Source organism: Serinus canaria, chromosome 19 (assembly GCF_022539315.1).
Source record: "Serinus canaria isolate serCan28SL12 chromosome 19, serCan2020, whole genome shotgun sequence".
In the NCBI taxonomy this organism is placed as follows: domain Eukaryota; kingdom Metazoa; phylum Chordata; class Aves; order Passeriformes; family Fringillidae; genus Serinus; species Serinus canaria.
Window position 1 is genome coordinate 4,004,196 of NC_066332.1, and position 24,275 is coordinate 4,028,470.

Consider the following 24,275-nt stretch of genomic DNA (forward strand, 5'->3'; position numbering starts at 1 on the left):
AGTACAACCCACTGCCGTGAAGAACATACCTTTTCTCTAGTTACATAATGCCTCAGAGTGAGGAGGTGATGTATTAACCTTTTTCTAATTACCAATTTGCTTGGCTCCTGAGAACAAGACATCTCAGAGTCCACACTGTCATCCCTGCATCAGTGAGGGGAAGTGGACAATTCAATGTAATTAACAAACATGGGTTGGTCTGATAAACCATAACCTCCTACCTCTTTTTCCATGGCTGCTTGGTGCTTTTTAATTAGCTTTTCCATTTCTGCAGCAAAATTGTTACGCTGTGTTTCGAGATCTTTGTCCAACCTGAGGCGGTGCTCGTCCATCTCTGCCTTCAGTTTATTCTCTAATGCCATCAGTTGCTTCTGGTGCTGCCTTCTCATACGTTTATAGCCAGACATCTGCTCTCGGAGCTCAGAGTCTTGCTCATGTTCCTGCATTTGCCTTGTCACCTAGGAAGATAACCACGTCGGGCCCAGAGGAAGTTAATGCTGCTTAATCTGCTTTTCAGCAGTCTTCAAACCACAAAAGAAAACGATTCAGTTAAGAAATATGATTTTGTTGTAAAGAAAAGCACACATCCTAATGGCAGCAGAGCAGATTAAAAACTCAATTCTGCTGTAGGAGATAAGCTCATATGGGCTCCAGCAGAAAAACAGTACAATTGTTATAAAGCTGGTACTAAATAACGGCCTTTTAGCCTAATACAATGAGGGTGGATACATACACACACCCACAAATATTCATAATATGCATATGAAAATAAAAACCAGCTTATTATTATAAATGGTTTCCTATATTCTACGGGGCACATTGGATTTGAGATTTAAAAATATTTAATATACACAAATTACATTTGCCCAGGTATCTCACTGAAGCTTTTATTAACTGACGCTAAATTATTTCAGTGCCAGTATCTCAGGCAATGAAGATAGCTCATACTGTGGTTATATTCTGAAAGCTCTGAGAAGTTGCTCATATTGTGGTGATATTCTGAAAGCTCTGAGAAGCTGCACAGAGCTGTGTTCAAAGCATCCCCTCCTGCAGAGCTCTCCCCAAGGCAGCCCTCCACGTACCAGCGACGCTGTGCGTATGGTAGCAAAGTGCTCTCGGTTCCGATAATGAGACTTGTGGCGAGATACTTGGGGAGGAGACTGGGGTTCTGATGCCCTTGTCCGAGGATCCGACTCCTCTCTGTAGTTCTCTTCCTCCTTATCAGCAAATATTAATGTCAGAGAATAAAGAGAAACTGTGTTACTAAAGATTTTTAATTTTGGTCTTTTTATTTGAAAGGAAGAAAAAAGCGTTTTACATTCATCAGCCCTGAAAGATCCTCCTGTTGATGAAGGTGTATACTGCAAAAGGAGTTCTGATCTACGACCTTTGCTTTCAGAAATTTCATACTGAATTTTTATTACTAAGAGAAAGACTACTAACCAAAGCTGAAAATGAGAAAAATAATGGAAAAGTGAAAGCTGAGTTAAACAGTTTACTGCAACAAAACATAAAAGCTATAAAGAAGATTTTATCAAATCTGAAAGACAGAAAACAACATCTCTGTAGCTCTGAAAGACAGAGGAAGATTTTCATTACACCCACTGCAGAAATACCTCAAAGCAAATTTTAAAATTTGTCATGGTGTATTCCACATTCTTATTTTGAGTTTGTCATTCATCACAGAGCGATTACTAGTTAGATATGATACACTAATTAACTCCCTGAGGAAATACCTGTGTCTTTGTTGCATATCTGGGCAAAGAACAAGACATTCTAGCCACACCTATCATTAGCCACAGAAATGGTAGTGCTTTGAGCAAACGGAGTGATAACCCCTCCATGGCAAGAGCAGCCCAGCTCAGAGGGCACTCCCCAGCCCACCCTTCATCTGGCAGAGGGAAAGCAGGGAAGTGGTTTCTGCTGCATTTTTTTTCCCCTACACTTTATTCATTAACAAAATATTCAAATCAAGTGCTAGGAAGCTGGGTGCTGCAGAACTGATTTTGGCTTCTACTGTAGGTCCTGACTTTAAGAATTATCTAACGAGGAGGTAAAAAGGGGAAGTCACACATCCTGTTGTCTCACAAGGCAGTGCTATGCATGTTAAGGGTAGCCACCAAACAAACCTATTTACAACCTCCCATTCCAACTCCTCTTGATAAAGCAAACTGCTTTTGGAACAATTCTATTAGTAAAATAATTTTTAGTGAAATAACAAAAATAACCATCTTCACAACCACCTTCCCAAGTCTCCAGTGCACACTCATATATATATATTTGGGGCACAATAACATAAACTGCAGATAATGACTCGGGAATGGGAACAGCTGACTTTGTGCCAAACAAATTCTCTCCCACTTTACACCTTCGAAGTTCTGCAGTAAGAATCCAGGGCTTACCGGCTTTAGATGAATGACAGAGCTATTTGACATCACGGTGTGGTCCCCCTCCATCATATCCAGCTCGCTCTTATCATCCGAGGCATCTGGAAGACTGTTAACACTACTGCTTTGGCTACTGGCACTGATAGACATACTAGGAATGGACTGATTACTTCCAACACTGTTCACTGTTCCTGTCCTGCCCACACCATGATCTTGTTCCTAGGAGAAAGGAATTAGAAAGAAAATTCAAACCCATCCCAGTGGTACCCACGGACATTACCAAATGGAATATTCATTCCATTTCTCTCTAAAAGCATCCACCTGCCACGTCATGGCACTTTCCACCCTCCAGGCATTGCCATGAAATGGTTTTCTTGTGGGATGCTGGGGAGAGAAAGAGTCAGCCCTGTCAAGATTAACTGGCTGATGTCAGATTCTTTTCAACAGCGAGCCTGTTAACAAGCTGAACTCTATCATGTATCAGCCACAGCGTGTCACCAGAAACTGCTGTGACACCAGAATCACCTGCGTGCTCAGCTGGGACCCTGCACCTTGCAGGCTCTCTTCTGTACAGGAGAACTGGAATTCAGAGTCTCCTTCTCTGCATGGTGACTGCAGCACTCAACCCAAAAAAGAGAAATCAATTTCCCTGATGACCTGTTTTGCTTTTCTTCCTTTTTTTTTTTTTTTTTTTAATATAAATCAAGAAAAAACCTCAATGCCTTAGATTTAGAACAACATTCTCAGTACATATGGTCAAAACAGAGGTTAACTGCAGTTGCTAAAGAGTCCTCATGAAGCCTCATAAACAGGCAAAGAAAGCGAGGATTTACAGGACTGGAAGCTGACTGTTCAAGCATGAACACATGGCACAGCTTCTTGCCAGCACTAGGCATCTACCCTGTTTGTCCTTGTTTGTGCCTTGAGGTAGCTTTATTCCAAGCACAAAGAGGGAGACGGTGTTTACAGCCAGGTGTGTAAACAGCCTCCCTTCGTTTCAGCAATATCTGAATTGTGGTTATTTAAATGACAGTCTTATTCTCTGTGGTTCAGTGAAGAAATCCAGCATTTCTCTCACCTCCTCCTCCTCCTGTGTTTCCACTGCAGGGCCATTGTGGGCCTCCTGGAAGAGAAGCTTCTTCATTTTACGATACTGCAGGTTGTCCAGTTCTCTCACTGCATCCTTTGTTCTCTGAATCAGGTCTATTAACACTGTTTCAGGCCGCTCTCGAAGAACAAACATGTGCTGCAGAACACAAAAATAGGTGAGTGGCCTCTCATGCCTCCAATGCATGTGCTTTGAGGACACAGTGATGAGCTCTAGTTGGGTTTATTAGCCCTCTTCCCTGCACAGGAGGAGAGCACCTTCACGGCAAACACTGGCATTATTTTCAGACTTTGCGATCCTGATAGATTTCAGAATGATTGTACCAAAAAAGAAAGGTGTAAAAACCCAGAAATAGCATTTTACATGCCATGAAAACTTGCTCACTATAAACCCAGACTTCAGAGACATTATCTACTAGTGGTTTAGTGAGGGAAGAGCAATAAATATCAAATAAAAGTTAAAGGTGCTAGACTGGCTAGTATCTTTAACCAAATGTTAATTAACTCATCAGCTAACTCTCAGTAAAAAACCCATTTCCTTGTTTAGAAAAGCTTGGGAATCAAATATTCATCATACAGCTCTGAGTCATAAAATAGGCTGTGAACCTTAGAGCTTGGTCCTGGAACAGTTCCCTGTGTTCTGCTCTTCTCTTGGAGATATTCACCACATTTCTCTGCAAAGGTGGCTATATTTTACCCATAGGTAAAGCAAGAACTGTCTATGTATGTCAGAAGCAGCTTCTGCAGTCTCCAGATGCAATGTGCTGTGGAAGCATGAGTCATTATTAACACCACCACTACTTTCATTTTGTTCCTTTGGAGAACTGCAATGCTGTTTCCAACATGGCACATTCCCTACCTGTCCCTGGAAAGTGGCATGCAGCTGTTTCAGACTATAGCTATGGAAGGAATACGTTCCCAAACGTTTCATTTCCATCAATGTTCTCTTTAATTGCAGCACATTGCTCAAAATAAAACCAATCTGTAGAATTCTGAAATGGCAGGACTACACACCCACACCAAAACCTTTCCTGAATAATTGCATTTAGTTTCTGAATAGACAGTTTTCAAAGAGGCACAAGTCCCCAGAGCCATTTTTAGGTAAAACCATGCAAAAAGGTGCTGATAAAACCTTCATAAATAGCATCCATTTCCCTGCAATGCAAAAAATTTGGAAAAACACTGTTTAGCAGAAGCAGGGCCAGGATAAAAAGAAACCCAAAATGTCAGAAGCACTGTAAAGAGAATGACAAGTTAGCAAAATTCTGAATGCCACCTGATGCCACAAAGGAAATCCATCAAAGTCACACAAAAAAGCAGCTCCAACACCCAACTTCTCTGAGAGTTCTGTTCACATGTCAGCCTTTTGCAACAATCTACCCCACTGGCTTTGTCTCCACACTAAAGTGAGCAAAGCCAAGTACCTGCAGCACTCAGGAGACAAATGAAGAATTGAAAAAGAAGCTAAGAAATAAAGCAAGAAAAAGCCTGCAGACTGTTGAGGCTTTTTTTTGCCAAGGAAAAATAGAGGGAGGAAGAACTGATTTATTTTGCCTCCTTTTCCCCAGCAGTGGATTTCAGGTACTGCATAAAGCACACTGGAGTGTTCTATAGCACAGATCACAGAGGGGAGTAACAAAAGCTATTTGTTAGCTAATGCATGGCAGCTCTGTCAGGATTAATTAAAACCACTGGAACGATTGAGTTGACAAACTAAAACTCTGGACAAGTCAATGGTCATCCAGTGTCACTTGCTGGAGTGACCTTTTATGATGAGAACTCCAAGGCTAGCTTGGAAAGCCACCTGGGGAACACTCTGAGACACTGCAGACAGGCAGCAAAGCCAGGGCTGCCAGCTCAGTACACCCCACAGCACTCACAGCTCAAAGGTGTTTGAGCATCATTAACCATAACATTGTACAGTAGGTGAGACAGATCATCATCACAGGGCACAGCCCCTTTTAATACCACATGGAAAACAGAAAGGACAAGCAAGCCAACCTTCAGAAGCTCCTCTGATGTAGGCCTGTCTTGAGGAATTTTCTGGAGGCAAGAATCTACGAAGTTTCGAAAATAATCAGACCTGTGTGAAGGAGAGGAAAAAAAATCCACCTAAGTTAATGACCCAGTTTAATTCATTAAGGAGTCAAGATCCTCACATCTGGATGCTTGTAGCTCCTAGGCCAAGAACTATGTAGGTTCAGTAAACCATAATTAGGAAGTTTTCAACTTTTGAAATTAGTTTACTGTATTTGCTGTTTTCAAAACACAGTTGTTGAGGCTGGGAGGCACAGAATGTTACTACTGTGCTTTATTCTACTGAAGTTTATGCAACAGACACTTGCCACACACAAGCTGTGTCTTCATCTTGCAAAGCAATACTTCAACCAAACAGGATTTAGAAACTGACAGTGTGGTTTGTGATAAAAAAAACACTAAACCCCACAGTTTTGGCTAGCTTGGGAGCTTCAAAAGTTTACTGACCCATGAACTGAATTTTTTACAGGATCTTAAGTTCTTCCAACAGCCTGTCCTGTTCCTACTACACTGAAGAGTCTCAAACATATATTTAGTAATTGGTCAATTTTGTGTATTAAATGTATAGTGAATCTAATGAGAACCTTCCAGCTCACATCCTCCCCACAGGACTCCAGCCATTTCAAGAACTCAGCATGACAAAGCAGTCCATTTAGAGCGATCCCCTCCAACATTCCTCCCTCAGCAATACTCACCATTCATTAGACTGTAGTGTAGGGGATTCATTCTGCGCTATGTGATATAAGGCACTCATTGCGTTCATGTTAAACAAAGGAGGCTTCCTTTCCGCTGCACACAAGAGAAAAGAAGTTTTTATATAGGGAGAAAGTCTCATGTTGTTGCTCTTTTTATTTGTTTAATTTTTTTTTAACAGTTTACATCTCTTTAAAAAGAAAACCACATCAGCAAAATCCCGAATGCCTGAACATGGAACCCCAAACCAACCCTACCCTGCAATCAGACAGATATGTTGGCATATGTCCTGTGCCATTGCAGAAGATGAAAGCCCTTTGAAGATCAAATGCCTTGTCCTCTCAAGCTTTTAAATTACGTGGTTTATCATAGTTGAGTTCTCTGACTCATTGTAATGTACTAAAATAGGAGTAAGTTAACAGTAAGCTCTATACTGGGTGTTTAGCCACTAAGCATTCTTGGCTTCAAACACCACCCCCCTTTGTTTTTTTAATCTACAGTTGCTAAAAAGCTAAGAAATATTTATTTCTAGCAGGACAGCAGTGATGAAGAAAAAACTCGTTACAAGAACCATCAAATCACACTTAACTGACTAAGCACATGGGCAGGAAGTCAGCAACAGGCCAACTCTTTATACTATTTTGAGAGTCGCCTTCTCTCTTTGGCTCTTCTCTCTTTCAAGCTTGTATTACTCTTATAGACTGACACAGCATGAAAGCCTAATGAGGAAGGAGATGATCTCACTGTAACAACAAAATTGAAGCTTCATCAGAATGTTTATGGGGCAAACTTTATAAAGCTCAGCCTCGCCATAGACATTCCAGAGAAGCTGGTCAGGCCACGAGGATGTTCCTACACTACTGAAAATGCAACAGAAAACTTTCCTTCCTCAAAAAAAAATAAACAAGGAAAAAAATAATGTTACTTTTCTTAGTCTGCTCAGTTCTGAGTTGAATAGTAGCACTGAACTATGGATCAGAGATCATGGTTCACTCACGGCTATGGCAGGATGGACTAAGCCCCACAAATTCCTCAGAACGGGTAGATTGAGGACTTAAGTCTTTCCTCAAATTCAGCTCTTTACCTCCTCTAATCTGTCAGATAACTAGTTGCTGCTATCAAGGATCAGACAGATTATTCATTAAACTATTTTAACTGACTGTTCTCTCAACCTTTTTTTTTTTTCTCTTAGCTCACCTGAATAAAACAGAAATCTTCTGGAAACCCTGAAACTGAGCCCTCAATAAGACCATTTCTAAGACTAAGTGATAATTTGAGAAGACTACAAGACATGTCATTTCCCTGCTGCCTTCCCATGCTTACTCAAAGCAACACAAATGAGCCAGGCACACAGATCCAGCCTACACTGCTCTGCTGTCCTGACCTAGTCTCACCTCCCACCACGCCAGCAGCCATAGACAAAGCCCAACACGCTTCATCCTGCAAGAACGCAGCGTGCAGGACTCCCGGGGGTGTGGTGGCCATGAGCTCACTGCATTCCTGGAGCCCTGCAGCCAGCCAAGTCTCCTTACTCCACTCAGAGCAGGATTCTGTCATGACAGTCACACCCCTTCAACTTGCTTTATATTGGCAACCAAGAAGCAAAAAAAACCCCAACAAACAAAATCTCTGCTCTGAAGAAAGAATCTATTTCGCGTCCTGGAAGAAAATGAAGTTGACAGTTTGGAATGCCAGACAGCATTTTTAGCTAAACTGTGCAGTTCACATGGATTAGTGTGTTCCTGAGAGCTCTCACTGCCTGGCTGGGCTGCTCCTCCACGGAGGCTGGGTTGGAGCATGAGCAATCAGATCTGACAAGGATGGGAGGACAGCCTCAGGTGCATGGAGCAGTGGTGTGCATGGTGTGCTTCAGCCAGGGCGTTTTTGATCCAAGAAAACATGATGTGTTAAACAGAATGCCATACTAACACTGTCCCTTTAAACTCACATCCTGCTTTAAAGGGTCTGTTCTAATGGCAAGACCATCATGTCTTTAGGCTTTGAGTTTCAGGTTACCACTTCAAAATTGGATTATTTCGTATCTTTTCATTTAAGGAAAAAAAAAATCTATTCAGAAGTGACAACACACACTGAATACAGCTCTGAACTTGTCAACTTCTCCAGAACTTCATCACTGCAGAATTTGTTAATGTACATTAAATTTACACAGTAACAATATCAACTTCTAGCACTAAATGTATCTCCACATTGGTACCTTTAATGGTTCACTTCTAAAGCTGTTCAGCAATTGAACTGCTTTTCAGTTCAGAAGTTAACTGCCTCTCCCACACAGAATGTGAACACCCTTAGTGATATCACTTGGCCACTCTCTTTGTCTTTTTCTTCAGGTAATGAAAACACCAGTTAAATAAACATCAAACTGGAGACTGGTCTGGAATTCTAGAAAGCACATTTCACTCTTTTCTCTAAAACTCAGGGCCCAGAGAAACCAGGACAAGAAAGGAAGCACAAATCTTCTGCACTGTGATTCAACTGAGTAAGTTCTAGGTATAATAACAACATTTTAATTTTTTTCAAAGGAAATAACTTACCTAACTCAATACAGGTAATTCCAAGAGACCAAACATCTACTTTGCCATCATACTGCCCTTCATCCATGGCTAAAATCACTTCTGGGGCCATCCTAAGAAAAGAAACTGGTGCTCAAAATAGGCAGTGGAACACATTATCATTACCAGTATGAAAAAGGGTATTTCCCTGATTTCAGCTACCATAAACAAATCATTCCCCAAGCTATCAGGCATGACCATGGGATACTGGGAACAAAGACCAAGCACCCACACTAGTGCAGGCCTGCAGAGGCTGTGTGATGTTCTCCTGAGCTTTGCCCAGCTTTCCATTTGTGAGTATCACCACCTTCTCACCCTCCCACATTTCCAATAGTTTAGCTGGCTGACCAACTGTGGTGAAATAATTATAACATGAAGTTGAGTAAACACCACAGACTAGGTGTAAGAGATCAAAAGCATACAAGGGCCTTTCCTATGAAAGAAAAAACACTTCACTTATTTCAACAACCAGACACGGTGAGAATACATGAATTGTTTAAACCACTGGGGGGAGTGATTAAAATATATTACAGATTATTCAATCCCACCTCTACCACTTTAGGTCAGTCTAAGCAGAAAGCAAAATATTTTTATTACTTTTTGTGAACTACAAACACAGAGATACACAATTTCTTGGAATTCAGAGCCTACTCACTACTGAACCTTTTTTTTCCTAACAAAGTAGTTTTTATCACCACCACAACTGGAAGATTACAAAACTAGCTCCAATAAGCCCAAGTATATTAAATAGCCAATACATGATCCTTTCACTTCACAAAGCCAGAAATGAGTACAACTCTTGGCTTACCAATATGGCGTCCCCACAAATGAGTTGGCAGGAGATGCTATGGAAGCAGACCCAAAGTCAGCAAGTTTCACCTGTCCTGGCTCTGTCAGCAGGATGTTCCCTGCCTTGATATCTCTGATGATAGAACACAAGTGTCAGTATTACTCTCCTCCAAAGAAGAAAACTCCCTATTGGACAGACTATGAAACGCACCAATATTCACATGTTCAAGCTGCAAAATATTCACATTCCTCCAAACACAAAGTCTTTAACTAGGTTAATTGCTTAAAGTGGCCCTTGATTTTGGATTCATTTGTCTTACATGTTAGTCTTGCCAGTGTTTTAGACTACTATAAATCACTTGTTTGGGAGTATATGGATACCGTGAAAAAAAAAAATCTCTGCTTACAATGTAGAATTTGGGATGGAGGGGATACAGTCAACAAAACAAATTATGTGTAAGTATGTATGAGACAACAAAAGTGTAACTACTCACCTATGGATCATATTGTGAGAATGCAAGTATGCTAATCCCTGGAGAGCACCATGGGTAATTGCTGCTATTTCCACTTCTTGCAATGGCTTTTTATGAACTTAAGGAAAAAATTTATGTGAAATTCAATATTACAGAAAACAATACAGTTCGCAACATGCAAGCCAGTACTGTTAACAATGTAAACAGAAATACTAAAAGTCCATTTTCACTGGGTTCAGTATGAGAAGCAAATGCAAAAATAGTTCACAGAGTACATTCTATAATCAGATGTAATCTCCTAACTGTAAACCAGCAACTATTTACTACCAAAGAGATCACTCTCCAACCATAAACTACATTCCTGTGACCACTCTCCCAAGTAACTTCTTGAGACTCAGTATTGAGTTTTCCATTAATGAAGTGAAACTCCAAACCCCAGAAATTTACAGCAATTCACACACAAATAAATTGTAGCAACACAGATCAGATTCTGGCAGCTCAGCTTTTGGTCCTGAAATGCTTCTGGCAAGGAAAGGAACAACTTACTGCCACACATATCCCTTCAAAGCCAGTCTACTCTAAGAAGCCTGATAGAAAAATGACAATTTAATGAAAGACCTCATCAGCACAACCCTAGCACTGCTGTAATGCTATTCTAGTCAACAGGCCTACAGTTGTTAGTAAGCATTAGGATCAACAGCAAGGGTTTTCAGCAGTAAATCTTGAACTGCCATGGCAGGAAAACCTAAAACTCAGAAGCAAACAAATAGCTGACTGACAACTTTAAAATAATACAAACCAAGGAGAAACTAAGCACCTGGGAAAACTAATATTCTACAGAAAAGCCACTACAACTGTGCAAGAATTTGACAAACTGCACCTATTTATATATACTCTGGCCCCAAACAAAACTATAAACTTAAGAAAAACTCTTGTGATTCTGTAACCTCCTAGTTCAGTACTCTACTTCTGACTTTCCATCAAATAAACAAATGTGACTCACTTACCTTCTAGTAAGTCTGATGCTGATCCTAAACAATATTCCATAACAAGCTGTTAGAGGAAGAAATCAAAGTAGTTAGAAAATCTGTAGTAGTAAATACATGTTTTTTAGACTGGTATGGAGAAATCTAGAACTAATTCCTGGAGCACACAGTGCAGGCTGCCACAATAAAGCAAGTATCGCTTGTACCATGAACTTCCATCCCAGCACTGTCACACTGACCCCTCCCACAAGGACAGCTCTAACTGGAAATAAGCATAACCCTCCTGTGTAAGATACCAAGCAACACCACTTGTAAGGAAGGCCAAAGCACGTTCATGACCAGTTAGGTATTGTATTACATATCATATTTTATATGCACATACTTAACAGGAATGTTAAACTGCACTTAACAAGCTTATCAGAGTATTAAAGGGCTATTTAGGGATTTACTTAAGATTCTGTCCCAGTCAGATTTCAAAAAGAGAAACTAAAACTTTGCCCTACAGATTTATTCAAGCTAACTCACAAAACAGTACTTACAACTTAAACTATTAGCTCAATAATACAATTTCTTTAGTATATTGCACTACAAAACTTTATTAGTGATGGGTGCACATTATTTCAAATACTCAGATTATCAAGCTAGATACACTAGAACAGCAACACTTAATCCAAGCAAAAAGGAAAATTTCCTTAAAACTTGGTTCCAGAAAGTACATTCAGTTTGTTGAGCACCTGTAAGGCCCTTGGCTATGCTCATCTCAATCTGTACAACACCAGTGCTCAGGTGCCTCCCAAAATCCAGCTGGAGATTTCAAAGCACCTTCAACCAGGGCAAGAGAAGTGCAGAGCAGCATTTGCTTACCCATGCTGTATGCTCCCGCAGATAGCAGCCTTTGTATTCTATACTGTTAGGGTGTTTTATTCTTTGGAGGAACTTGACTTCCTTAATAATATCCTGCCATTTCTGTAGGGAATAAAAGGAACAGAAAGACTTTTTAGAACTGTTACCTTTTTGTTGTTGTTGTTACTATGTAGTTTAATTATTTAAAGAGGCAAAACTATCTCAAGGTTCAAATCAAAGTAAGTTTGTATCAACACTATGATAGTCACTGTTTAACTCCTCAGAACATCTACAAAATAAGTTGCTGATCAATTAGGCTGTATGCATTGATCTCTCATCTATATAAATGTTTTATATTTCTATATTTATGTGTGTGCATAGGATATACTGCTAAACATTTAATATCTGAACATGTCCTCAAAAAAGAAGTGATCCTCTACTAAGGGATACCAATTCTGTTGTCAAATCAAACATACACCCCAACCTGAAGGGGATGTAGGTGATAAGAGTCCTTCAGCAGGGTCAGCTGCCTCTCTCAACTCTTGATACTATAAAGACCTATCCCTACTAGTCACTATATTACACTGGATGAGGCTCCCTTTATCAGCTGCCAACTATCTGAGAACATTCTTGATAATGTTTCTCTATTACTAGTTTAATCTTTACAAGGGCCAATTTAAAACGAGTTACCTACTAGATAAAGGAATGGTTCTACTGGAGAAAAAAAAATAAACAGATAAAACAAAGCCAGGTTTATAATAACTGGAGCTCTGTTAGTGCTTAAAGCACAGAAGAGGCCAAAATGTCAAGTTCCAATGTGTGCCTAGACACTGACATTGCTTGCCTTGGAGACCTCCAAGTCTCCCCATGTGCTGCACATCCACATCTCCTCAGGCAGGAAAGGCAAGAGTCTGAGAGTGCAACAGTAAAACTACAACTGATAGGTTGTAGTTTTACTGTTGGTAAACTACAAGGTACAGAGAGTACCTTCAAAACCAAATGCAGTAGCTGAAACCATGTAAGTATGCAGCCACAAACGTAAGAGTGTTGACACTGCAAATGTTTTTGAGCAAGGGTATCAGTTCTGAAGTTAACCAGAGGGAGAGGAACCCAACTCCAAAAGGTTCAAAAGCTGCTTTCCAGGTCCTGTTAATCTCTCAGCACACTCTTCCTCATGTGTTGGTATGTGGGTAGTATTCACAGAGGGACAGAGGGCCCATCTACCCTAAGGCTTTGGAAAATATGTGCAAAACCTCAGTAACAATTTTAGGCTTAGAGAAACACATGAAACTGTGGAACACAGAAGCCCACAACTGAGGCAGCTGATTGACTACATTAAGCATTTCTCAACACCAGAATTGCTATAGAATGACACAGTGCAGCTATAGCATAAACTCTCTCACTGACACTGGAGTGACTTAGTTGCCTTTTACCTTCAGCCTCAAAGGCCTTGAGGTACTAAGCAATAAAAGCCAAATCAAGAAAGCATCATGTTAAACTTCTACACTGGGAAGAGAGAAGTGATGTATTAGTCAAGAAGTATTCATGATTTCCTGCATAAAAAAAAAAGCTCCAAGACCACATTAAGAGCACAGTACTACATTTTTCAAAGGTTTTAAACCTATTCTTAGTATAAAATATGACCTTATATGAGAGAATAATTTTTCTCACCAATGATAATATCTTATTATGAAACCAAATGATACCAGAATGCCCTTAATCAATTTTCTTTACATAGGCTCGATCATAACTCCAGTGAACTTCTGAACAAAACAAATAAATATGGATGTAAAATAGAAAGTGCTTTAATCCTGGTCTTATTACTTTCTTCAAAATAAAGAAACATACCCATTGAAGACAAACAAAAGCTATTTCTGAAGCATGCACAGTTTGTTTCATTCATGTGAATAGAGTATTTATAGCTCACAGTAATTAAAACAGTAGGACAAGTAGCAAGTACAAATTATTCTTTCATCAGTACACAGTTAAACAAGTCACCGCAGCGACAAAACAGAAACAGGCATAGCAAATTTAACTCTGAAGCTAGAATTCAGGACTGCTGGAGAGACACTGCCACCTCTACCTCCTACACAGACACACACACACACAGAGGAAGGAATAGTTCAGCTCCTTGGAGTGCAGATGATCAATACAAAAGGCAGGCACAGAAAGCAATGAGCTGTTAGTCGAACTCATCAGAGCAAGACTGCTGCTAAGATTGGAATATAGAGAATGGAGGGAGGGAACCATAAATGCTTTGGACAACATGCTTATGAGAAATAGTTCTGCTGAAAAATAATGCCATGATTTGATAGATGTTATTTACCAGAAATAATATCAAATTAGGTGCTCGTGTCATCTTGGGCTTTTCAAGAATCGGTATTAGCACTTAAACGTTTCAAGTATAAAATCAACTCTATCTGCTAAGCATCCCAGGGAAAAGGAGACACATCTGGGGTGGCCATGAAAACACTTAACGACTAAATCTCAGAGGCCCACTTCTACAGACCCTTCTGCAAAGACTGCCTTAATCCCTGGCTCTGGCAATTCTTCTGGAATTATGTTGCTGTTCAGATTTTCACACTCATTCATTCACCACTCTTTTGCCTTTGTTTCATCTGCTCACGAGCACAGTCATTCCAGGAAGGGACGCATTCTGCCTCACTACTTGGTACAAACAAGGCTCCCTTGGAAGCTCTCACTACTGCATCCATTTCTATCATTCTTTGTCCTCATTTTTTTGAAAGGTATTTAAAAAGGAACATTTAAGGGCAGTAAGACACCAACATACAAACCCATCATTTTATTTTTTTTTCTGTCTACACATTTCTGTGGTCCCAAAAAGAGCCCTTTGTATCTGAAAGAAGAGAGTTCCACCTCTCTTTTTTTCAGGAGCAGATTACACTGAAATACACTGAACAGTAAACTGATTTATTTTGTTTATACAGCACTCTTATTCACCTTTACAGTTCTAGAAAATATTTCTCCTGTAGGAACCCAAGCTAACTAAAATCATCCCAATACAGTAATTATTTGCAAGGATCAAGGTTTAATATACAACATGTTCTACATACCTCATTGGACTGCTTCCCACTATATGACATTTTCTTGATGGCCACCACTTCATTGGTGCGCACATCACGTGCCTGTAACAGGAAAACACAATCCATCAGCTCCTTCAGGCCCCAGCTTTCCAGAAGATGCAAACCACACACAGTCATCAAATAATCTCTATTCTTAGTTAGCTTTTGCAGAGCATTAAACTAAAGTATCTTCCAAGAGGTGTGACTGCTGCAAGAATTAGAAGTTTCTTTCCAAAGCAAAAGGGAGACAAGGTGTGACATTTTTTCATGCTCATCATCCACCAAGTCCCTGCAGGAGTCAAGCATTGTGACTTAAACTAAAAATCAGCTCTGATTCAAGCAGAAGGGATTTTCCCTAAATCAACTTCTCTCCCTGCCCAGGTCCATTCCACATGAAACAGAAGCAAGGCTCAGCCACCCAGTTCCATTCAATCCATAAGGGAAGATGTCACATGATGCACTGGAGATAGCCACCAGTGTCTGGAGCAGGTTTCTCCCCAGTGCTCCCAAAAATTAGCTTTTGTGTCTTAAAGGAAGGCAGATGATACAGAGAGACATGGCAGCAATCCAAGTGAGCCATCTTCAGATGAGACTTCTCAGTTTCATAGTATTGTTATTTACACTGCACCATAAATGTACATAGTTTTTCACACTTCAAAGGCAAACTTCCTGACTTCAGACAGCAACAATGCAAGGCAAGGACTAGACAGGAACCTCTGTTTAATTCAGCACCAAAGCAAGGGCTCATTCTCCATAGCAGGAGAAGAGGCAGCACCTTGCAGGAAGGATGGCTCCAAATAAGACCCCAGATTTCCTCAGAGATTTCAGCAGCACAGGAGGGTGGTGGAGGAAAAGACCTCTGAGTTTCTCTGATAATAATAATCAACTTGGACATGAAGCCAAATGATACCAATCAGAATAATGTGCACCACAGCATTCACAGATGACTGATGAAAATGTTGATTTTTAATATATTTGTACTATCAGGCACAGCCTACCAGAACATGGATTAATGAAGTACGAGGGCTCTGCCTTTTGTAAAAAGCTTTTTCAGTCATGTTTTAATTCTGCTGTTCATTAAAGAGATTCCCAGAATTCCCTGTCAGTCTTTATTTCAACTGGCTATGATAAGCTTGAACCAATACTATTTTTACTTTTCTTTCTGTTTGAGGATCCTCTCACTGATAGTACCTGTAAAGTTGGGTGTGGGGGTGATTATTTTTGTTGTTTGAGACAAAAAAGAATAAAATTCTGACTGCTAGATCTTTACTGACTAAAGACAATCTCTGAAACCTTCAACTGTGTGAAGAACTGCCACTAAAAAGCAGGGAAGCAAAATACTACAGTAAAGCAGAAGGAACCCAGCTCTAACAAAAGAGAGTGGGTTATTCTTCTGCTCCATCTGCAGTGTTCCAGTGTAGTAGGTTTCCTGTGTCAAGCAAAAGCTATTATTACACTGCAGAGCAGGGAGTAGGGTAAGGATAATACCAAAAATGATTCAGAGGTGCCAGACTTGCAGTTTCTAAGAAACTAAAACCATGAGGTGAACCAGCAAGATTCATATCAATTATAAAAGGAAAAAAAAAAAATAAAAGGAATTTTCTGCTATGAAGGATGCAACAGAAACAAAGAGACAGGAGCAAGATCAATATATATCACCCACAGGTGGGATCACTGCTAAAAGGGAAGGAAGATTGGTACAACTATCAGTGAAACACTAAACTCTATTTTAAATAAGGTAGGGGAGATTCTGGGATTATATGGATTTTCTGTTGGGTAACTACACCCACATCTATTTATCAACCACATTTTTTGGTGCAGGCTGTATGCCATGAAAGCTGCCTGGAGTGAGGATGCTTTGCATTAGAAAATCCAAGCAAACAACACCTGACAGAGTTTGCAGAACACCTACAGTCCCAAAGAGGGAGAACTGTCCTGGCTGACACCCCAGAATTATTAAAATCACAGAGTTGCATTTGCTTTTTTTAGTTTCCCTGTGATCTTGGATAATTGAGAAACAGTTCCTACTCAAAAACCAGGTGGATGTGCAAGGCCAGCTCCCTTTAACCATCCAAATGAGCTAGGCTTGTTTTATGGCAGACATCTATGCACATATATCCTGCTTTCTTCCAAAAACTCCACACAAAGGATCAACATCTGGTGACCAGAGTACCTTCAGCATTGATAAAGGCAAAGTATTCACAGAGAAGAAGTGGAGTATGTCACTGGGTTCAGTAATAGCATTTAAAGCAGTTATTAACTATAATCCAATATTATGTCAATTAGAGAAAGTTTAATTGTTTGCAGTAGCAGAATCAAAATTTTGTCAAGCAACTTGAGAAGTTTTATTTCTAGCTTTACAGAGGAATAAAGTACCCAAGAGCCAGACTCTCCTATGTTGTAGTTCTTCATGCTTATTTAATTCACATTAAATTTCCCTCTCCACGTTGTCTCTCTGATCTTTTGGGCTTCTGTTAGAAGGATGGGGCACATTGCATGGAACAGTTTCAGACTCAACATCTCAGAACCATTAGTAATAAAAAGACACAACACAAAACTTACAGCTTTAAACTTCCTAACACAGAAACAGCAATAGAGTGTCTTTATCAGAAACCTTCTCTTGACAAAAATGAAGCCCCTCCTTGGGCTGGGGTTGTGTGATGCACTGCTTTGACTTGTCTTTATGCAAGTGCCAAATCAGAGGTACTTTCTACAAAAAAGCACAATCCAAATGCCAGCAAGTAATTGCACTCTATAGTGAGTAAATGCCGATCTATAATGATCTGGTAATTTAAAATGGTGGGGGAAGAAGAGAAAGAATGGCTAGAAATTAATGGCCTCTGAGTTGCAATTGCTTTGGAGATGGAGCTGGTAATGGGCCATCAGCCCTTACCAAAAGGACAAAGTTCAGGCAGGCTACAAAAACCCCATGGCAGCTTCCTGCTGGTGTTTGGGAATGCTGTTGGCTTCCAGCTCCCAGCCTATCTGCAGCTGCATTATGGGTTTCCATATCTGTGTGGTCCATGCACGCCTCTGAAAGATACAGTGCTCCAAAAAACTTCCATAATATTTCTTCAATAATATTTCCCCACAGCAGAAAGACAGATTTGTCAGTTCCCTCCCTTGATATTCACTCTTTACCAAAGTGAGGTGAATTTAAGGCCACAGGTGAGTATTGTTTCGTTAGAAAACACTTCCTCCCCCAGATCTGTTCCCAGACAGTGGTGGCTCATAGTTTTAAGCAGGGAACAAAATTAAGAAGCTTTTCCTAATTAGTTCATCTGTGCTGCATTAAATTTGTGCTGGAAGGTTCCCAACATGGTCTGCTGCAATTATTAACACTGAATAGGCATCTCATAAAATAGTGACACAAATGGCTTTCTGAAGGAAAATTGGCAGGTTTGGCCACACCTCCTATAATTATAAACGTGAAAAGGTTTTCTGAGGAAAGTGTTTTTTAATGAAGGCCCCACAATATTTGGTTAGCACACAGCAAGCTGCACTGAGGTTGCCATGAGGATCCCGTTCATGTCAGGTAAGTATTATGCAGATGGATACTGGGATTCTTGCCTGCAGTAGGAATGGATGTGACAGGACAAATGACAACAAAAGCACCAACTCTCAGGTGTCAAACATAAAGAATGGCTTTAAGGGAGCCTCAGGGTATGCACAAAGGGGAAGAGAACTCAATTTCTCTCGAGGAACAAGAGGTGATAAGGAGATGATCAGACCAAGAGAAGTGCACTGCCAGTCAGAATTGATGGAGCAGAAGTCCACGTTTTAATTTGCACATAAATCCCTGCTTGCAACATAATGATGCACCTAAAGGGCAAGGACAAAGTTTCCAGGGTTTTTTTTGTATGCAAACACCTCGCAGAGACTGCAAGTTTGTGAAAGTATTGAGACCATACAGACACACAAGATAACATCTCTGCCCCAAACACCACACCAAAAAAGTCATAGTAGTTAAGTTTCTTTTCCTCATTATGTTCAAAAAAAGTCTACACCCACTATTGAAAAAGAAACACAGCTAAAATTCACAAGTCATGGTGCTACTTACAAAATAAACTGCTCCAAAGCTTCCATGGCCAATCTCTCGGAGATCTGTGAAGAGCTTTTCTGGATCTTCTTTGAAGAAGAGCTCTGCAATTTCGGGGTCCTTCAGGCTGCCCGCTCGGCTGGTTGATGGCATCCTGCTGGGCAGTCAGCCGACTGACTATCTGGGTTTAAAGTGCTGCTTCAACCCTTGGCTCATCTGTATGAATGGAGCCTCTTCAGCATGGATTACTGCAAGAAAAAGATTGCAATCCTTCAATGCTTATCCTCTGCTCAAAGAGCCCGAGAAACAAGCCACAGCAAAGCTTCCACTTCCTCCAGAGCAAGCAGCCCTGGTGCGAGAAGCAACACACCCTGTGTGCTGGGATAATGTCACCGGCCCACTGTGACACCAGCCAAGCACTTCATCTAGGACAGAAACCAAAATCAAAACACAAAATGAGGTGCATTCCATGCTCCAGCATCTGCTCAATCACCTGCAGAGCAGGCAGAGAATCTCTGACCTACGGCGACAACCAGCTCATCACCAGTGAGTCCACATTACTGTGACACCCTCCCTCTGAAGAGTTACACCCACTGTGTCCTAAAAATTGTCTGGATTTTGTGATGTCTATCACAAAGTGCCTGTTCTTCAGAGGTTCACTTGCAAGCCCTTTCTTCAGAGAAACAGCATCCAGAACAGGAGATAGCCAATTCCACACCACTGCTCCTCCTTCTGCTCTGCTTCAGCAGAGGCAAGCACACACTGAAATTGTGATTGGCATATGAGACAATGGACAATAGGCCATTGACAAACACTTTCTTCAGAGGAACTTGCAACTTCAGACACAACTGGGAATGTATAAAATTCTTTCTGTCTGCACCATGAGTTCACTTCCATTTACTACAAGCTTTGTGTCTTGGAATCTATCCAAAATAAAAGTTGTGCTAAAATCTTACTATCTTTACAACAGGTGATGCCAAAAAACCACTACAAATAAAAAGCCCTTTTCTTTTCCTCTTAAAGGGAGGTAATAGGATTTCCTATCAAATCCCTGTAAATTATCACTAATAAAAACAATTCTGTCACTGGCAAACAGTTAATCACACATCTCTCTTCTTTCCAAAAAAATCTGTCTGGCTAAGACTTGTGCTTTTTTTATTTCTATTTCGTATCCCAAATTTGTTTTTAAAAAAAGTTGGAGGTTTATTTCCATTATGAAGATGTGAAGGACAACAAGCCTGAGTTTAAACAACACATCAGAAGGCCCTGTCCATTTCTCCTCCCTTTCTGGACACTATAAACTCCACCTTCTTCCAAGCCTCTAGACCATCAATGAATCATTTGTTTTCCAGTCCCTGCAGAGCAATTCCTGCAAGGATGGAAAAAGACATATTCCTGCATGTTTGTGCTCAGTGGTTCTCTTCTCTGGAGAGTTGCAGCATGTGCATATGCCACAGCCTGCCTGCTCCTTGTTAGAGACCTCCCAGCATTGCTGCAGAGCCTGGCTGTAAACTCCACAGGAATCTCCAGTTTTTCTGAGGAAGACATGCATGGGAGAGAGAAAGCACAGAAGGGAAGTAAAATCCAGCATTTTCCTCCAAGCAGTCAGCATTCAAAGAGATTATAATGCAACCCAGAATGCATTTCCGTGGTAGCCCGCTCTCAGGGGAGAAGGAAAAGCTGACACTGAAATCCCAGTGGTGGACCAAGGGGAAGAACATATACACACATACAGAAAATATGCAGCTGCTCACAACTCTGCCACACTGCACTGCTGAGCACTCACACATTTCCTATGATGCAGGATCACTGCAGGAGCCTTGGAACAACCAGCATCTGCACACAGCTGCCAGGGAGGCCGAGTGGGATGCACAGGAACGGGACTGTGATATCCCCACCTTCCCTTGCATAACACCATAACTAATACTGTGTGGGAAGGGAAATAATTAGCTCTAGCTCAGCCTATACCTGAAGCACACTACATTTATGAAAGCTGAAGGAAAAGTGGGGTTTTGTTATTTTTCCTTCTTTTTCATATATCAACAATATTGCACTTGATTCCAGCTCTAGCAAGCACATAACACTGAAAGACAACTGTTTCACATTTACAGCCCCCAACAAAACAATAGACAAAAAGCATGTCAGAAAAGCAAGAGAAAGGAGCTGGGGGAAGGGAGCTGATAACCAGAGCACACTCAGTATTATTGAAGGAATGTTTCTTGGATCGACGGTAATGATGTCATGTTCCATCTTTTAAGAAGCATCAGATTCTTACAAAAAGGACATTGTTGTTCAAAAGCAACTGCTGCAATCCCAGAATGCCCTTTTCCCTACATCTGTTAGTCAGAGGGGCTAGGCTTGGATAAACCTGCTAATATGGCCAAAAGTCACATGTCCCCGTGAGCGAGCCTGCGTGTGAGAGCCAGCGCAAGGGGAAAAACCCTGCGCTCACAGCTGAGATGGATTACAGCCTTCTCCCCCTCCCCAGCGACCCCCCACGCCAAACCAGCCACCAAACTCCTTCTTGGCATCCTTTCTGAGCATGCCTCTGAAATGTCATCAACAGGAACACTTCTTCCTGCAGCTGAAACTCCTACCAGGCCCACTGACAACACACACAGGCGTGGGATGGGACAGAGGAGAACTCCTCACCTACAGTGATACACCTTAAAATACACTTTATTCTCCTTTATTCTTGAGAACATCAAGAAAAATTTCATTATCTTTATCCTTGGAAATAATTGCTGCTTTGAAATGCATGAGAAAAAAAACTATTAAGTATTAAAATCTATTTAACAGAATAGTCACAAACGTGTACATGACACTGTGCTTATCATTTGATCTCCTCAGATGGCGCAGTAAAATGCAATAATGTAAATTCCATCCATAAGAAAGCTTTACACAGTTTCCCTTAATGAAGTGCTCCCATTTTTATGGATGCTACAATATTAAATTCTCTCTTCTTTTTACCCAGACAACAGGCAGTGCCTGCCAAAGCCCAGCAGTGCCAGCAGCAGAGTTCTGCCTCCTGCCTTGCAGTAATGACACCTGAATGCTGTGGGGAAATGGAAAGCAGGAGAAGTGGCACACAAAGCAGCCATTGCATTATTTTAAGTGTATTAAAAATACAGGCGAGACTAAGGATTAAAACAAAAAAATCAACCCTACACCAAAACTGCCCTGAAAATTAAATCACGTACCAGCAGGCAGCTGGTTTTCTGAAGTACAGTCAAGTTGCACTTGGGTATTTTACATTCTTCCACCAGAGCAGTCTATTCACTACAGGGTTTTTGGATTGGTGCAGCTATACTGTTAAATACAATAGTTCCCAGTGGATGGGACTGATCATCTCACTTCAGATCAGATCAGGTGGCTGGATCCTGGCTCTGGCCAAGGGACAGGCACTGCAAACAGGATACAGCACCCTCTGACTTTGTGTGACTACCTACTGGCCACCTTGCAGGCCGCTAAAATTAGAAAAAATAAACCCACATTTTTTCCTAGGTGTCACTCATACAAAAAGAGAATATTGCACTGCATAAACACAACTATCAGAACTTCACTCTTAACCAATAAAGTGGTGTAGGAGTGTGAGAAAGATTCAAAGCAAACCAGGGAATGATCAAGGCACAGGACTGGCCCAGCTCTATTTCCACATAGTAGTCTGAACTCACTACACTTAGTGGCTACCATTACTGGTGTAAATGACACTGACTATAGGCCAAAATGTTTTATCAAATTACTTTCATCTGAACAACTATCAGTTAGCAGAAACCACATGCACACATCCACAAAAGTCTATGAATCAATAAGATGTTACATGCTTGTAATTATGGCTACATTAAAGGTACACACACACCCCTTGAACCTCTGACACAAGAAGGCTGAAGATGAGGACGGGATAAGATCTGTTCTCTTTGGAGTTTTCTGCCTCCTGTCATGTCATCTCAAGCTGAAGTTAAGACCCACCCCTGTGACTAACATCCCCTGGGATGCTGCAGAATAGAACAAGCAAAGCTCAGAATGGTCAGTTGCCATAATTAAAGTGCATATTTCAGTCTAATGCTACGGAGACCTCAGAGAAATTAAAATCTGCCCACAATACACTAAACTCTCTGACAGCTGTCAGTGTCACAGGTAACCATCTTCAGGTAATAGACACCAATGTACTAAGAGAATGTGCTTGGCCTTCCCTGCAGAAGAGAAGGGAATCACACACTGAGATTATCACCTGTCCATATTATTTCTCAAGTTCCCATTCAGACCAACTCAGTGAGTGACAGTGACTAGAAGGTACTTGGTTACACTAACCATGAGATACAGTATAGCATTTTCAGTTCCTTAAGACGGTTCAAAAGTTTGCAGAAACCAGATTACACCACACACTTGCTTGTAGATGATTAGCACTGAAGAGCAGCAAGCTCTGTCCCTACAAATGACATCTCAAGGAACTAACACATCCAACAAGAATATGAGAACCAGAGCTAAACAAATACCATGTGAACCCAAAATGGAAACAACAGATTTCTGCATCCATCATCTCCTGTCTCCCCATTTCACTGGGAAGAAGAGCCACAGAGACTTCCACAATGGCTATGGAGGCCAAGAGGAAAGCTGTCCTCTATTACTGAACTATAAACAAAGTTATTTATAATTCGAGACATAAATCTTGTTTTATGTTATAGTCATATGGTATCCCATACACTTAGCACAGTAACATCTATAAAAACTTCTCTTTGCTGTCAAACATAGCTACACTGTGTTTTTCCCTCATTGAATATATATGACACTTTAAAAACAAACAAACCAAGCAGGAGACCAGTTACAGCCCCTATGATCTTCACAGCTGACACTAACAGCAAAGACTAAAAAGTGAATATTCAACACAAAAAGCTACTGGTTCTTTGCAGATCTTCTTATTCAAAGTAATAAAACAACCAACAAAACCACCCTTCACACCACTAAAAAACAACTACCCATCATTTAGAAACTGATATTTAGATTTTTTTAAGAATATGCACTGCTGGTAGTGCAAACAGTTGCTAAATCTTAGTGTAATTTTCTCTGGCATGATCTAATGCACAAGCATCAAATAAGATGGGGAATGAGTGTCATCATACAACTATCAAACATGAGAAAAGGGATTTTCTGTTACTTGCATATGGGTCAGATCCACGGAGTGTATGAAGCTGAGATTAAATTATCCTCTCAACACACTACTAAAAATTTCCTGAATGGTTTCCAGCTGACACTGAAAATTTTCACAAC

General features: G+C 40.7%; 1 protein-coding gene across 1 annotated transcript in view; it reads right to left on the reverse strand.

Moving 5' to 3' along the window:
• TAOK1 (TAO kinase 1) overlaps window positions 1-24,275 on the reverse strand; it is a 68,381-nt gene that overhangs the window by 20,887 nt on the left and 23,219 nt on the right. Inside the window, exons 2-14 of the mRNA XM_030230961.2 lie at window positions 19,029-19,255; window positions 14,960-15,031; window positions 11,907-12,008; window positions 11,064-11,109; window positions 10,078-10,174; window positions 9,603-9,716; window positions 8,777-8,868; window positions 6,227-6,320; window positions 5,496-5,577; window positions 3,466-3,633; window positions 2,403-2,606; window positions 1,083-1,217; window positions 222-458 (exon numbers count right to left, since the gene is read on the reverse strand). Coding sequence (XP_030086821.1) covers window positions 222-458; window positions 1,083-1,217; window positions 2,403-2,606; window positions 3,466-3,633; window positions 5,496-5,577; window positions 6,227-6,320; window positions 8,777-8,868; window positions 9,603-9,716; window positions 10,078-10,174; window positions 11,064-11,109; window positions 11,907-12,008; window positions 14,960-15,031; window positions 19,029-19,160 — 1,575 coding nt within the window. The 5' untranslated portion in view covers window positions 19,161-19,255. The remainder of the gene's footprint in view (window positions 1-221; window positions 459-1,082; window positions 1,218-2,402; window positions 2,607-3,465; window positions 3,634-5,495; window positions 5,578-6,226; window positions 6,321-8,776; window positions 8,869-9,602; window positions 9,717-10,077; window positions 10,175-11,063; window positions 11,110-11,906; window positions 12,009-14,959; window positions 15,032-19,028; window positions 19,256-24,275) is intronic.